The sequence below is a fragment of the Diadema antillarum genome, unplaced genomic scaffold (assembly GCF_040938485.1).
Source record: "Diadema antillarum isolate AM-2024a unplaced genomic scaffold, OU_Dant_1.0 seq00001073_RagTag, whole genome shotgun sequence".
Taxonomy (NCBI): Eukaryota; Metazoa; Echinodermata; class Echinoidea; order Diadematoida; family Diadematidae; genus Diadema; species Diadema antillarum.
Window position 1 is genome coordinate 314,536 of NW_027271897.1, and position 12,836 is coordinate 327,371.

At 40.4% G+C, this 12,836-nt stretch overlaps 1 protein-coding gene across 2 annotated transcripts in view; it reads left to right on the forward strand.

Moving 5' to 3' along the window:
• Nucleotides 1–6,760, forward strand: part of LOC139743357 (uncharacterized) — a 249,322-nt gene extending 242,562 nt beyond the window's left edge. For both annotated transcript variants that reach the window (XM_071653843.1, XM_071653842.1), the window contains one exon: nt 6,634–6,760. In XM_071653843.1, coding sequence (XP_071509944.1) covers nt 6,634–6,752 — 119 coding nt within the window. In that variant the 3' untranslated portion in view covers nt 6,753–6,760. The remainder of the gene's footprint in view (nt 1–6,633) is intronic.
• Nucleotides 6,761–12,836: the final 6,076 nt, after the last annotated feature.

Consider the following 12,836-nt stretch of genomic DNA (forward strand, 5'->3'; position numbering starts at 1 on the left):
CTTCTTCAATCTCATGGCTTTCAAATGATGAAAACAAACAAACAAAGCTAATGAACAAGGGGGAAGATAGCAATGATGACTTCTGGTTTGGGAATTATTACTTCAAGTCATCTCCCTCTTTCCTTTCTCTTTTCTTTTCCCTTTTCTTTTCCTATTTTATCCTGAGCCAGAAATACAGATCTCCATCACTTTGCTTGTTCAAATGATGTGTTTGCCCACTTCTGTTTTCCGCGTCCGCTCCAAGGAAAGAGATAGGCCGTAAAGCGAGCTGCAAACAAAGGCCACTTTAGTTCAGTTTAGCGGCGAAGGGATAGAATTGAGGAGAGAGAAACGTGGCTGATCAGAATTTGGCAGATTGTCATTGACTTGCCCTTTCCGGAGTTCATCCTTCTCCCCATTACGACACCTCTCCGGCGCAGCATCCGGAATCCTGTGTGTGTGGAAAGCCGTAGGATTTAAGTGGCTTTGCATGTCATTGCCGCATTGACCCAACAAATTTGCGGTACTACAATGATTTCTTTGCAACAGTTACAGAAGGAATAACAAAAAAAAAAAAAATAAGCATGAACTTTTGACTTCTTGTCTTTTCTATCACAATTTACATTTTCAAAAAAGTCAGAACAATGATAAGACATCATCTAGGATGTATACCCACCCCCATTGTATACATGCATTATCAGCATAATATGCTGCAATATGCTGAGGGAGAGAATATGAAGATCACAAGGTGACCTAAAACGTCTGACACATCTCTATAAGTTTGTACCTGCAAATTATATTGTTGAGAAAGTGATTAGGAGATTGGAACTGCTTTGCAGTTTTATTTTCCATTGTAGACCACAGCATCACGCCAAGAGAGAATAGCTAGAGCATTCAAAGATGAGTTACATTGGAGCTATATAGAGTGGTTGTGTCCTCTGCTACTGAATGCTTGATGCTAGAGACACGCATGGTGGGTCAGTATGTATGGTTGTAGGATGTGAGTTCGTGGTACAGAGGGGACTTAAATGAATCGAAGTTTCGTACCAGAACTTAAATGTAGCACATTTATGCGTAACCATGCAGGGTTGTTGTGATGGAGTGTCAGGATAATCAAATCATCAAATTTTTATGAAAATTCAAAAATGACCTATTGTGTGTGTGTGTGTGGGGGGGGGGGAATGGGAGCATGCAACACCTAAACAAGTATGTGATGAACTTAAATGAACATTAGTCTTTACAGAAAAAGCCATTAACTAATCTAGGTTTAGGTGTAAAATATTGTTCTTTTGTGAGTGCTAAGAAATGTCTTGGCAAATGTTTCATAAATTGTATGCAAGTTTGCAATTATGAAGAACAATGGGAAGAGATGCATTTGTTGTTGTTGTTGTTGTTGTTGTTGTTGTTGTTGTTGTTGTTGTTGTTGTAGATTTGTTACACATCTTGGATGGAATCACAAAGTTAGATTCTCAGAAAACACTGATCACTCACAAACACACACACACACACACACACACACACACGAATGAAATTTGAAACAGTGTGATGAATGCTTACAAGGGAATACTGTAACTTGTGAAACAGGCTTGATCAGAACTTCATTTTCTTTGTGAGAGGCGGGGCTAGGGAAAAGGGCGAAATCGTGATAGAAACACCAGAGTACAAATTACTCAATTCATGCAGGCACCATCGTCAGCATGAAATGGGTGCTGACAGAGTGTGTCTCTATCTTGAATTTGTCTTTGCCTCCCTCAAAGCGCTTATTATCCATATAGTGAAACTTCATCACAGATTTGGACCCCATTTCATTAAAAAAAAAAAAAAAAATTGATATGATAGCAACTCCTTGCTGGAATGGCAGTTGTCATGGTAGTGACAAGAATCCAGCTTCCTGATTGGCTGTTGCTATGGGAGGTTGCCATTCCAGCCGAAATTGCTATCGCAGCATCTTTCATTAAATATGAAGTTGTGTTCTGGAGTGTTAATTACAAGCAGTCTTCTGTGTAAACAGGATTTAATACTTGTAGATCTGTGGTTTAATGCTCAAGGAAATTATTTGATGTCTTTGTGTATCAACTCGAGATAGATCTAAAGTAAAACCAGTCTGCATCCAATACAGGCGCATGAACAGAAATACACAATATCATATTTTTATTAGTTTTTTGTTTTGTTCTGATTTATTTTATTTTGTTTTGGTTTGTTTTATGTAGTGTTTGTAGTCATTGTTATTTTTATGTCATTGTTGTCCTTTTTTCCCCTTGATGCAAGAGTCACAGCTTGTTTGAATACCAATGGGTCATAGCCTATTCTTGGGGAAATGTTGATAACTCCTCACATTAGGCGGGAACGTGAGCAGTTTGATATGAGAGGTTGTGATGTCTGATAAAGCAACATGGATTTTGATAGTGCCATCCATGTCAGCAACTGCCTCTCTTTTGGGGGCAAATCTAAAACATATCAGACCAGTTAGAATTAAATTCAAGTCAACTTTTTTTTTTCCGCATGAACTTACAACACCAGTACCTGAAAGATATCACATTCATCTCAAGAAATTTTTAGTCAAGGCATCAGCAAGTAATATATCATTCTTTTGTCAGTCCGTTAAGACAAGTGGGCAATGTGTTCCTGCTTGTGCAAACATTTGATTTTTCCTTTTTTTTTTGGGGGGGGGGGGGAGGGGGGTGGGGGGGGTCCAAATACTTTTTACTACGTGAATCTGCCTACTCGTGTACAAGTATGCAGCTTTATGTAGCCTTCTATTGCTACTCATATAGAACAACTTTTGTGTCTTTGTTTTTGTGTCTTATTGCATTCTCTATATGTTTACCTTGCTTCAAAGACACTTGTCCTCTACATGACTCCAGGCATAGATATTTGTAGCTCAGGATCAAATCAAGCTCCAAAATTAGAGTTCAGTTGTGCATTTTTCCCATCACGTCAACGGAAAATCCCATCCGAACTTTCCAAAGTTAATCCGATGGAAATGCCACTGCCAATGACAAAGAGTTCTGCCGCCAAGGTCAACTGTGACAGTGGACATGTGGTTGGTACCAACTTCTATTGGATCCATCTTCTTTTGAGACTTACAGTGCGTGGGGTGTGTGACGACGCTGTATTTGCGGGGGGCGATCCCTCCAATCTCCGCAAAGTAAGCTGAAACGATGCAAAACGTACAAAGGCACCGATTTCTGATTGGCCATCGAAAGGGGGGTGTTGCAGTTCAGTTCTGAAGATCGACTGACGGTTGGAGGGGAGCGTGGGGGATGAGGGGCTCTCATCTTAGTCTTGAGGTCTCTCGCTTGCAGACCTCAAGTCTGAGAGCCAGTGGTCTTCCACACGGCGTCAGTTGCCTCACTCCTTTGGAGTGGACTGCATGAAGCCGATGGTCCTGGGTTTGCTGGCCTGAAGGCATTCGATTGCCGCCCCAGTCGCCACATTAACTCCCAAGCACAAAATTTAGATCATTCGACAGAACCTTAACAAACTTAACGGGCATCATACTTCACATGAAATCTCACCATACCATGATATTGAAGGAATATCACTGTTAGTGTTGCACATCACACTCCTTTCTGTGTTATCACAATGTCAATGTTGTTTTGTCTTTCTTTGTTTGTTTGTTTTTTCTTCAGGTAAAGTAGAGTCACTATATCTTCTTATTACTTCATGCACTGATGTTTTCCTTGCTTGCACAATGAATATTTTGCCCAATGCCATCACATTTGACTCTTAAAGAAAACAGGACCAACAAAAACAAAAACAGAGATTTTGAATATGTTCTCTTTGCAATTGATCGCAGGGAGTTCAAATCAACATGGAGAAAATGTCAGGAATGCAAAATACTATGCACAGAATGTCATGCAAGTTCAGATTAGTTTGGGGACCTTCTGGGTATTTTGTTATCCACGAGGGGAAAAAAAACTCCAGGAAAGAGAAGGGGTTTAAAGGGTGGGGTGGATAGGTGTTGCATCGATTTTTCATGCATCCAAAAGAAAACATTTTTTGTACAGACTTGTGGAGATATTGTGTGTATAGGTGTGTGCACATTGTGTTGTTAGATAGAAGATAGCTGCTTTCATACATTTTATACACACTTGCACCACATATTTACATGTATGCACCTGGATCTACATAGATATAAAACACTAGATAGATAATATAGATAGAAAAAGTAGATAGATATGTAGATAGAAAGGTAGATAGATTGATAGACTGACAGCTGGCTTAATAATGCAGCAGAAATTCATGCTCATCGCCGATATATGAGTAATGCAATTCACAGTCTGATTGTAGTAGATAATTATCATTCAGGCAAGGATAAATTGAGTGAAATTGATTTTATGAAAAAAAAAATAGATATATCTCCCCTTCCCAGGTTATTTACCTTCAGCATCTTGTCCATTTGAAATTAAAGAAGCATCACATTATCAAAGCAATCATCTTGTTCAAATGATGCTGTCCCTGAGTTGGTAATTCATTCCTGTGGAGAAAGGAGTTTCGTGGTCAGGTACTCAGGTCTTTCAGAAAATGGCAAAATAATGGACACTTCCTCCTTTGAAGCCAGCGATATAAGTATTACATAAGTGGTGTCATAGTAATGCGTCCAGAATGACTTTCCCCGGGTCCTTTTGCCTTTCAAAATCTTATCAGTTGACTTGCATGTATTTGTGAATAGTCATGATAATCATGTCGCTTGCTGGATAACAGTCAAGCATTCACTGATATACTCACCTGTTTTGTTCAGTTGTCCTAACACAGAATTGAATTCATCCAGGGGTGTACAGTACTCTGCTGAATTCAGATTGGACATCAGGAAGAACAACATGCATGCTTCTGCACAATTTAAATTCCATTTGCACAATTTAAATTCCATTTGCTCAAACCTGTTCTTTTAACTCCTACAGTTTCCAAAAACATTTCTGGTGTAGAAAGAGCAATAGAAAGACAGAAACGAAGTGGCTATTAATGTGGTGATCCACCCTCGTTCTTAGATCTTGCTGTTGGAATGATTAAAAACTCAGGATGCAAGATGGTTGTGTTAGCTACAAATTCGTAGAGTGGCATCGTGGGAATGATTCTATCACACGTAAATAGTTAGTTTCTCTATGTCCTTCTCATATCCAGAGATTTCATTTTCAAGACAGATTAGCAATACATTCACCACTTGCATGCACTTGTTAACATTTTCGTTGTGATTAAAGCAGGTCCTTTTTTTCATAGTGCAGGATCATCTCGAATGATTTGTATGATCTGTATTTTTTTAAGCATCTGCTTCAAAAAGGAGAAAGGCAAGAGGCAAAATTTCTTATATATCATATCACAATTGAAATGTTCATCTGATATGTATAGTGTTTTCATGGGAGAGAAGAAGAAGAAGAAAAGCAAAACAGAAAAGCAAAGAATATGAATTTAGAGCAGGTGGTAGAACATTCTCCAATATGAACGACGTGAACGGGGAAGTCCACGACACGCTACATGTAGGTCAGTGGATGGCAATCAAGAATGTGGCTGTCATCGCGGTGCTGGCATTTACCTGCTACAGATAATTACAAGAGAGCGTGCCACCATTTAGTGGCTGGCTGACAAGTGTCTGAATTGGAGAAGGGGGGAGGGGAGATTTTGGAGTTGGAGTCTGCTGTAATCGCCACCGTTGCAGGCAGCAATTGGCAGGGCTCGCAGTTTGGTTCGGATAAAGGGGGGAGGGGAAAGCACATCAAACTGGCAAAGAGAAGAAAAATGATGCCTAGCTCGTCTTAAACAAAAGCTACCCTGCCCAGTAATCACTGTTCAATGCATCTTTGCATATGATAGTATTGACTGTGGATAGTAGCAAAACAACATCATGTGAATCTCATACCCAGGCTGACAAGATGTTTGAAAAGGAGGCCCTTTTTCAGTGATGCTATGGAAATGTCCCTGATTTCCTTCTCTCAATTATTGCAATCTTCCTTCTTTCCATTCTTTTTATTCCTATTCACTCCAGCACTCCAGCTCTTTTGGTTTGCATTCCCTTTAAGGCTGATTGATGTTCAGTCGAGTATCAGTTCCACAAAAGTAGCGTAATTTCCATTCCAATATTTGGTTTTGTAACTATGTTTTAGTAATCCAAATCGTGATTTTTCATTGCTCCCAACAGATGGAATCATACAAATGTGTATTAGCGATATATTTTCGTCTTTGGTCAATGTTACATACTTTACAAATGTTAATCTATAATTATATCTTTTGAATTATAATGTATAAATGTTATATATGCAGGTATGAATTTGAAATTGCACCTCTTGAATGTTGTTATTTGTAGGGAAAATATCAGCAATGATACAGGCTGCTTCTTGAAGAGTAAAAGTTCTTTGTTCTTTGTTCTGATAAGAAGAGTTATTAATCAAATTTAGGAAGTTCTTCCGTCGAGATGTTTTCATTGCAACTGATTGACAAATTGCCCTACATCGACGTAAATAAGCACTGAATTGATCAGTGTTTTAGTAGTAGCCATGATAAAAAATCATGGGCATACATACTCGAGCAGGATTCGAACCCACGACCTCCTGATCACCGGACAGGCGATGTAGGGCAATTTGTCAATCAGTTGCAAAGAGTTATTAAATTGAGTATTGAATGCGTATCCCTTCATTGTTTCCCTGTGTCTTTTTCCAGGTGGTCTCGAAGTCATTCTATTACAAATATCACAAGTGTACGACAACAAGTCCAAGTTGCTACGCATGTGGGAGGGCATGTGGTTATCACCGGATCAAGCGAGAAAACTGAGTAAGTAGAACGAGGCAGGCCGGGATTGTCAGTTGATTTCTTTCCCTTTTTTTTTTTCGTTTTCTTTTTCTTTTTTTTTGGCCAATATATCCACATCAGAGCTAGCAGGATAAGAAAATCCCTGCTGACAGGGCTGGAGGCTGTATTTTTCCCCACCGGTGGTAAGCCTAGTACAGGCAACCACATCGCATTTGTCAGACACTCCTGATTACCTGTGTATATGATTTTCCGCCAGTGCGCACACTGAAGCGGCATAACGCCGGAGAGACGGCGAAACTGTCGTTATCTAGTCTAAGTGATTGATCATTCAGAATATCCATATATTCTGGGTCATGTCTGCTTGCGAATATTGAATAAAATTTTATGACAACCTGCTGCACGAGTGCAGGGTTGGATTTCCCCATGTACGTAAAATCATTTCATTTTCTCATGATTTGTGATGTGAGCCGGGCTGCCTAACCCCCCTCCCCCATGTTTTTGTGGTTTGTGGTATACTGTAAATCGGTTGAAGATTTTTATTTTTTTTTTTTACTCACAGAGCAAAATTTTCCACAGTGAGTAAAAACAGGCCACTGTTAACTTGTTCCCTATGAGCTATGTAGCAAGTTTCCACTAGATTGTACACATGGTGCAACCCGGTTGCATATACTAGGAGTTAGCATTGCACTCAAGTGGCAAGTCAGTACCTTTGGTCTATTCAAAGTCTTGGCTATGTATCTCACTCTCCATGTTTTTTGTGCTATTAGAACAACATCGCTTCCTTGTAAGTTGTATAGTTATTCTCCTTCTACTGGCCAGAATCACCTCTTGTGAATATTAAAGCTGTAATGACTTGCACAGACGGCTACATGTACAATTGTAGCTAGGTTCACAGAGAAATCCTGAGCTGATTTGGGGATTCAGTGCGTAGATCAACTTTCTAGATCGTATAGACTGAAGTTGTGACTGCACTTTTAGCAATGAGGCTATTTCAGATATTTTACCCTTCCCATGAAAGAAAAAAAAAAAAGTCTATATCATACTTCCTGAGAGACTCAGAAATTTTTAGAATGGTCCCTTTCTATCTCTCTCTCTTTCTATCTATCTTTCCAGTTAAATGATGTTTGGAAGGAAGAAACATTGATGTCTCAAGCTCATGCATGCTATCATTGTCGTAGTACTTTCTTGTCTGCTTTGCCGTGGAGATGCCATATTGTCCGTCTCTTGACAAGCTGGGGGCTTGTGATCTGGAGTGCGTGCTTACACTTTTTGACACCACTCTGTGCAGACGTTTTGCTAGCCAGCCTCGTCCGGTTACCATTGTACACACCGAGAGGCGGGGAAGGGCTATCGGATTCGGCAGGGTTTGACCGCACTTTCTCCGCGTCGCATACGGTGAAGGTGTGGATCTGCGGTGCTCCTCCTCGTGATCCGTTATCGATACCTTTTTGCTGTCTCGTATTCCTCATCCACGGTGTGTGCGTGCAATGCACACGATCGCCCCAGCGCACGCAGCTTCTTCCAGGGCTTCATCCACGGCGCCATTGTTTGCGGAGTCCGATGCGCCGCTCGCATTCTGTCCCTCTCGGTTGATTGTCAGGGACAAACATCAAATAGCAGGGTGAGAGGAAACAGTTATGTTAGAGGCGAGTATAGAGATCCCTTTCAGTGAAACAAGAACGCTGGAGAGCGAGCGAGAGGAGACGACACCACACCAGCACTCTCACGTGGCGTACACACCAAGAAAGTTGTGGCATGTCTATCAGCAGCGAGCGACCCTATCTTCCCTATAGCCGTTGTCATTCTATTCTAACCGATTTCCAATTTGTTCTTGTCGTGGTTGTGTTACAGCATTTAAACCCCTCTTGTAATTCGGCATCCGCGTATAAAGTTTAAAGTACCAAACATGCTATCAATTCGTGACAACTGCCCTAGATTTCAATGCAGCTGGGATATATGAGTACTGATATCATTTGCTGTTGATATACATCAGTGCTCTGTTAGCATGTGAACACAGTCTGATGGCTTTTAAAAGGGAGTTAAAGAGAGCAGAGCAGGGCAGAAAGAAAGAGGTAGGGTTGTGCACCAGACTGGAGATGCCAGTATCAATGAAACTCTTAAGCATATTTTTAGAAAAAAAGTTTTATACTGTAAGGCGTTCTATCTTTTTGTTGTATGCACAGAGTGACAGTGTACACGATGTCATACAGTAGGGAGGACTCTTCATCCCGCAGACACAAGAACTTTGTGGGATGATATCATTGAGAGCAATACTGCAATTTTTTTACTCACCCCCCCTCCCCCCATAAAAAAAAGGATTTTTTGTTCTCTATTTTTTTAATGGTATAAAGCATTTTAGAGATGCCCTTTGTGAATAGAAGGTACAATTGTAGAATGCATAGTTATGTACACTCCTGTATATTAGGCACACTACAGAGACAGTCCGTAGAATTGGGCTCATTGCCTTGTTATCATCATCCGTGCATTTTTTTTTTTGATTAAAAGATTCAGCTCAACAATATCACTGGTTATAATGATAAAAATTATACTGATGATGATAATGATGATGATGATGATAAAGATGATGATGATAATGATAATTGTGATGATAATGATAGTGATAATAACAGTATAGATAATGATGAGAACAACAATAATGGCAACTGTAATAGCAGTGTTGTTCCAAATACAATGGGCACATGCAGAAATGGCCTCAGCGGGGTACGTACTCTTGCGTTCAATAATTATTGATGCATATTTCGCAGTATTCTTGTCGTTCCCCGGTTAACCTTTCCACGCCGTTCCCTTTCGTCCCCATTCCGAGATGATGGAACGACACTGGAGAATGTGCTACCAGTTCAGCTGCCCCGCGTCGCGCGACTAAGACTGCCTAAATTTAGCACCTTTCCTCCCCCTCATCGCGGGGAGGAAACAAGATATGGGGCACAGATAAAGGGCAAGATAGGTCATAAGAATTATCAGTCAGGAAGCATGAGGAGGGATCGTGGCTGGCAGCCACGGCACGACTCCACTCTGTCTGTTTTCTCTGTTTTATTTTGCTTTGTTTTCTCTCTCTGTCTTTATAGTTTGTCTGCTAGTTTTGACAAAGTATGGCTTCATTTTGTTCCCGTCACCCTGACCACTGACTTCAGATTTGAGAGTACCAAGACACAGCAGAGCAGTTTGTACTCAAAAGGATAACTTTGTATCCCCAACACCATTCCTTCCGTCGTTCTTCTTCTTCTTGATGTGTGTGTGTGTCACCAGACCAATAAGTACGAATTTTTTTTTTTTTTAACAAGGATTTTTCACTTGTGTACCTTCATTTAGGCCATCATGAGTAGCCCCTGCCATGATGTCAGTTGTTGAATTCAAATTTTGGACATCCGTATTGCGCCATTTGTTCAATACTACATGCGTAGTGTGAGTTTAATTTTAGGGGGTTATATGTTTTTTTTTTTATGTTTTTTTTTTTCAATGCTCCTGTATGAAATAATTTACTCACTCAAATTAGAAGAACAGTTCAAACCTTTTGTGTTGGCTTGGCCACTCATTTTCCCAAACTTGCATTCTTCTTTCACCCAGTCGTTGCACACCTCACTTGGCAGGTGTTATTACTCTCTAAATTGCAGGTTCATATATCTATCCAGAAGCTGGCTTGCTTCTTTCCTCCAAATGTCTGGGGAAATGAAAAGGAATACATTTGACAAATTGAGGTAAAACATCCTTTTGGAGGAGGAAATGACAAATGAAGAAGTAATGCCCTGAACCAGGGAAACATTAGTGCAAAATTTTCTACAGGGATTTTCCCTTCTCTGAATGTCAGCATGAGCAAAAAAGGTAGAGGTGGGGGGAGGGGGAGGGGAGAGAAGGAGTGTTGCTTCTTTATGTACACAAATGGAGCAGCACATACAGTAGGCTCTTAAATGTGAAATGCATATACCACATGCTTTTGATAAGGATTGATGATAGCACCATGTTTTTTTTTTTTGAGATGTACAATACTTCAACATGACATCTTTTTTTTCTTTTTTTTTTTTTTTTTTTTTTTGGGGGGGGGGGGGGGGGGTCATGCAGCAAATCTTATGCTCACCAGACTAGCAGGTACATATTATACTTGTGTTCACAGGTCATTATTGGTGTGTCCTGATGCACCCACAGAGGGCGGGGTATTCAGAATCTTCATCTTTTAAAAGTCCATTTTCATGTTTTTAGTGGAGTGAGAATGCTGTTTCCTTTCTACCTTCATTTCATTCTAACCGTAGATGAGAAAGAGAGGGAGAGAGAATGAAATGATTGTCGATACATCAGATAAGAGACCATAATTGTGAATGCAAAGTTGAACTCTAGACAAAAATGAAAGTATTGTACAATGTAGTTTTGGCAAGTCATTACAGGACCTGCAAACTGTTACTGTTCCTCGACCCCTTCCACCCCCCCCCCCCCCCCCATTTTTTCTCCTTCCTTCTTTGCCGGTCTCATGTCTACCTGTATTAAAACGAGATGCCATTGGACTTGAAAGTGAGTGTTTGTGTTTCAGAGGGTAATATTCCCAACTTGCTCATTGCTCTTGATGTGTCGTGCACAGAGATGGGTCAAGCAAGCCCGTATAATTGAGAATTGATGACATTGTGTGGTAGTGATAAGATGTTGTAAGATGAAATCGAGTGTGAGATATGTTAAGCCTCCAAGAAACAGTCGTGAAACTTTCTAACATCAAAAAAAAAAAAAAAAAAACGTTTGATTTCTGACATGGCATACATCTACACTGCCACTTGAATTTTTAGTAGAATTGGAGATTGGGAGAAGTGAATGAATACAGGTTCTCAAGAGATGGCTACCTTGTCATTCGGAGGAGCTGTTGTGATCCAGTGAATCAGACCCCATATTTTCAGTAGTGAGCTTCCTAATTTGAGTGCTGACATCAGCGGCTGCACCCGTACACAGGACACTGTAGTCCCCCTTTGCCTGGTCCTTCTGAGGGCGCTTAAAGCTGTCGGCGCAGTGATAGCTTGCTCATAATAATTTCAGTGCTTCTTTATTGGTAATATCACAAAAATAAACAAACACATATATATATATATATAAAGACATTGTTTCATGACAAATGTTGGCAAATTTCTGTCCAGCACACTCCAAAACTGTCACTGTGCAGTCTTGGATGAACACTTCTCATTTTCAGGGTTGGTGCTGGCAGTGGAAGATATAGCATTTCTATAGCAGGTGGTTAGGAAAACCCAGTCCCAATCTCTCTTGATTACTCCGTAAGATTGGAATACATGTATGTAGGAGCTCTAATGGCTTCCCATGATGTTTTTAATTTCAGATACATTGTATGTCAATATTCTTTCTCGTGTATGGAAGTATAGTTTCATGATATTTTGTATATCCATGGACTAGTCAGCAAGTCGTACCTCCCATTCCATAACACTGCTTCACCCACTCTGGTGAGCTTGATATCAAGGTAAGATATGAATCAATGGGTCAGATGATGTACAGTACTGGACATCTACTGTCATCCTAATATCTTGTGCTCATAAAGCTGCAGATTGTGTAAGCTTCAGAAGCTTAAGTTGAAAAGGCTTCTTCGTTTTTTTGTTTTTTTTTGTCTAAAAGTGGTCCAGTGTTTCTCTAACTGTTTGATTTGTATTTGCCATTGGTTGTTGTTTGATATTCATACAGCGTGAATGCTATATATGTTCAGGAAAAGCTCCAAAAGACTTTGCCAGTATATGTGAGACCACATGATTGCAAGTACAAGTAGACTTGTGTCGGTGTTGTTACATGCACGTGCCTCCGGTCCTCGTAAGGGCATTTTCTTTCCCCCCAGACTTTGCCTTTAACTGCCAATCCAAGACAGCAGTGCATTTCTTTGTGTGGGTCCTCTTTCGTCTGTCACTTGTGTCAGCTTTACCTAGACGCATAGATTAATCTGTGCAGGTCCTCGGCGCAGGGGTTACTCATGTTTCATCGGGCAAAGCACGGCCGTGGCAAAGCTCTCAATTTGACTGTGCTGTTTTCTTCATCTTTCTTTTCTTCATATACACACACTCTCTCTACCTTTCCATCTTTCTCTCTTCCTTTTCTCTTTCCATTCTTCTCTTCTCTTTTCC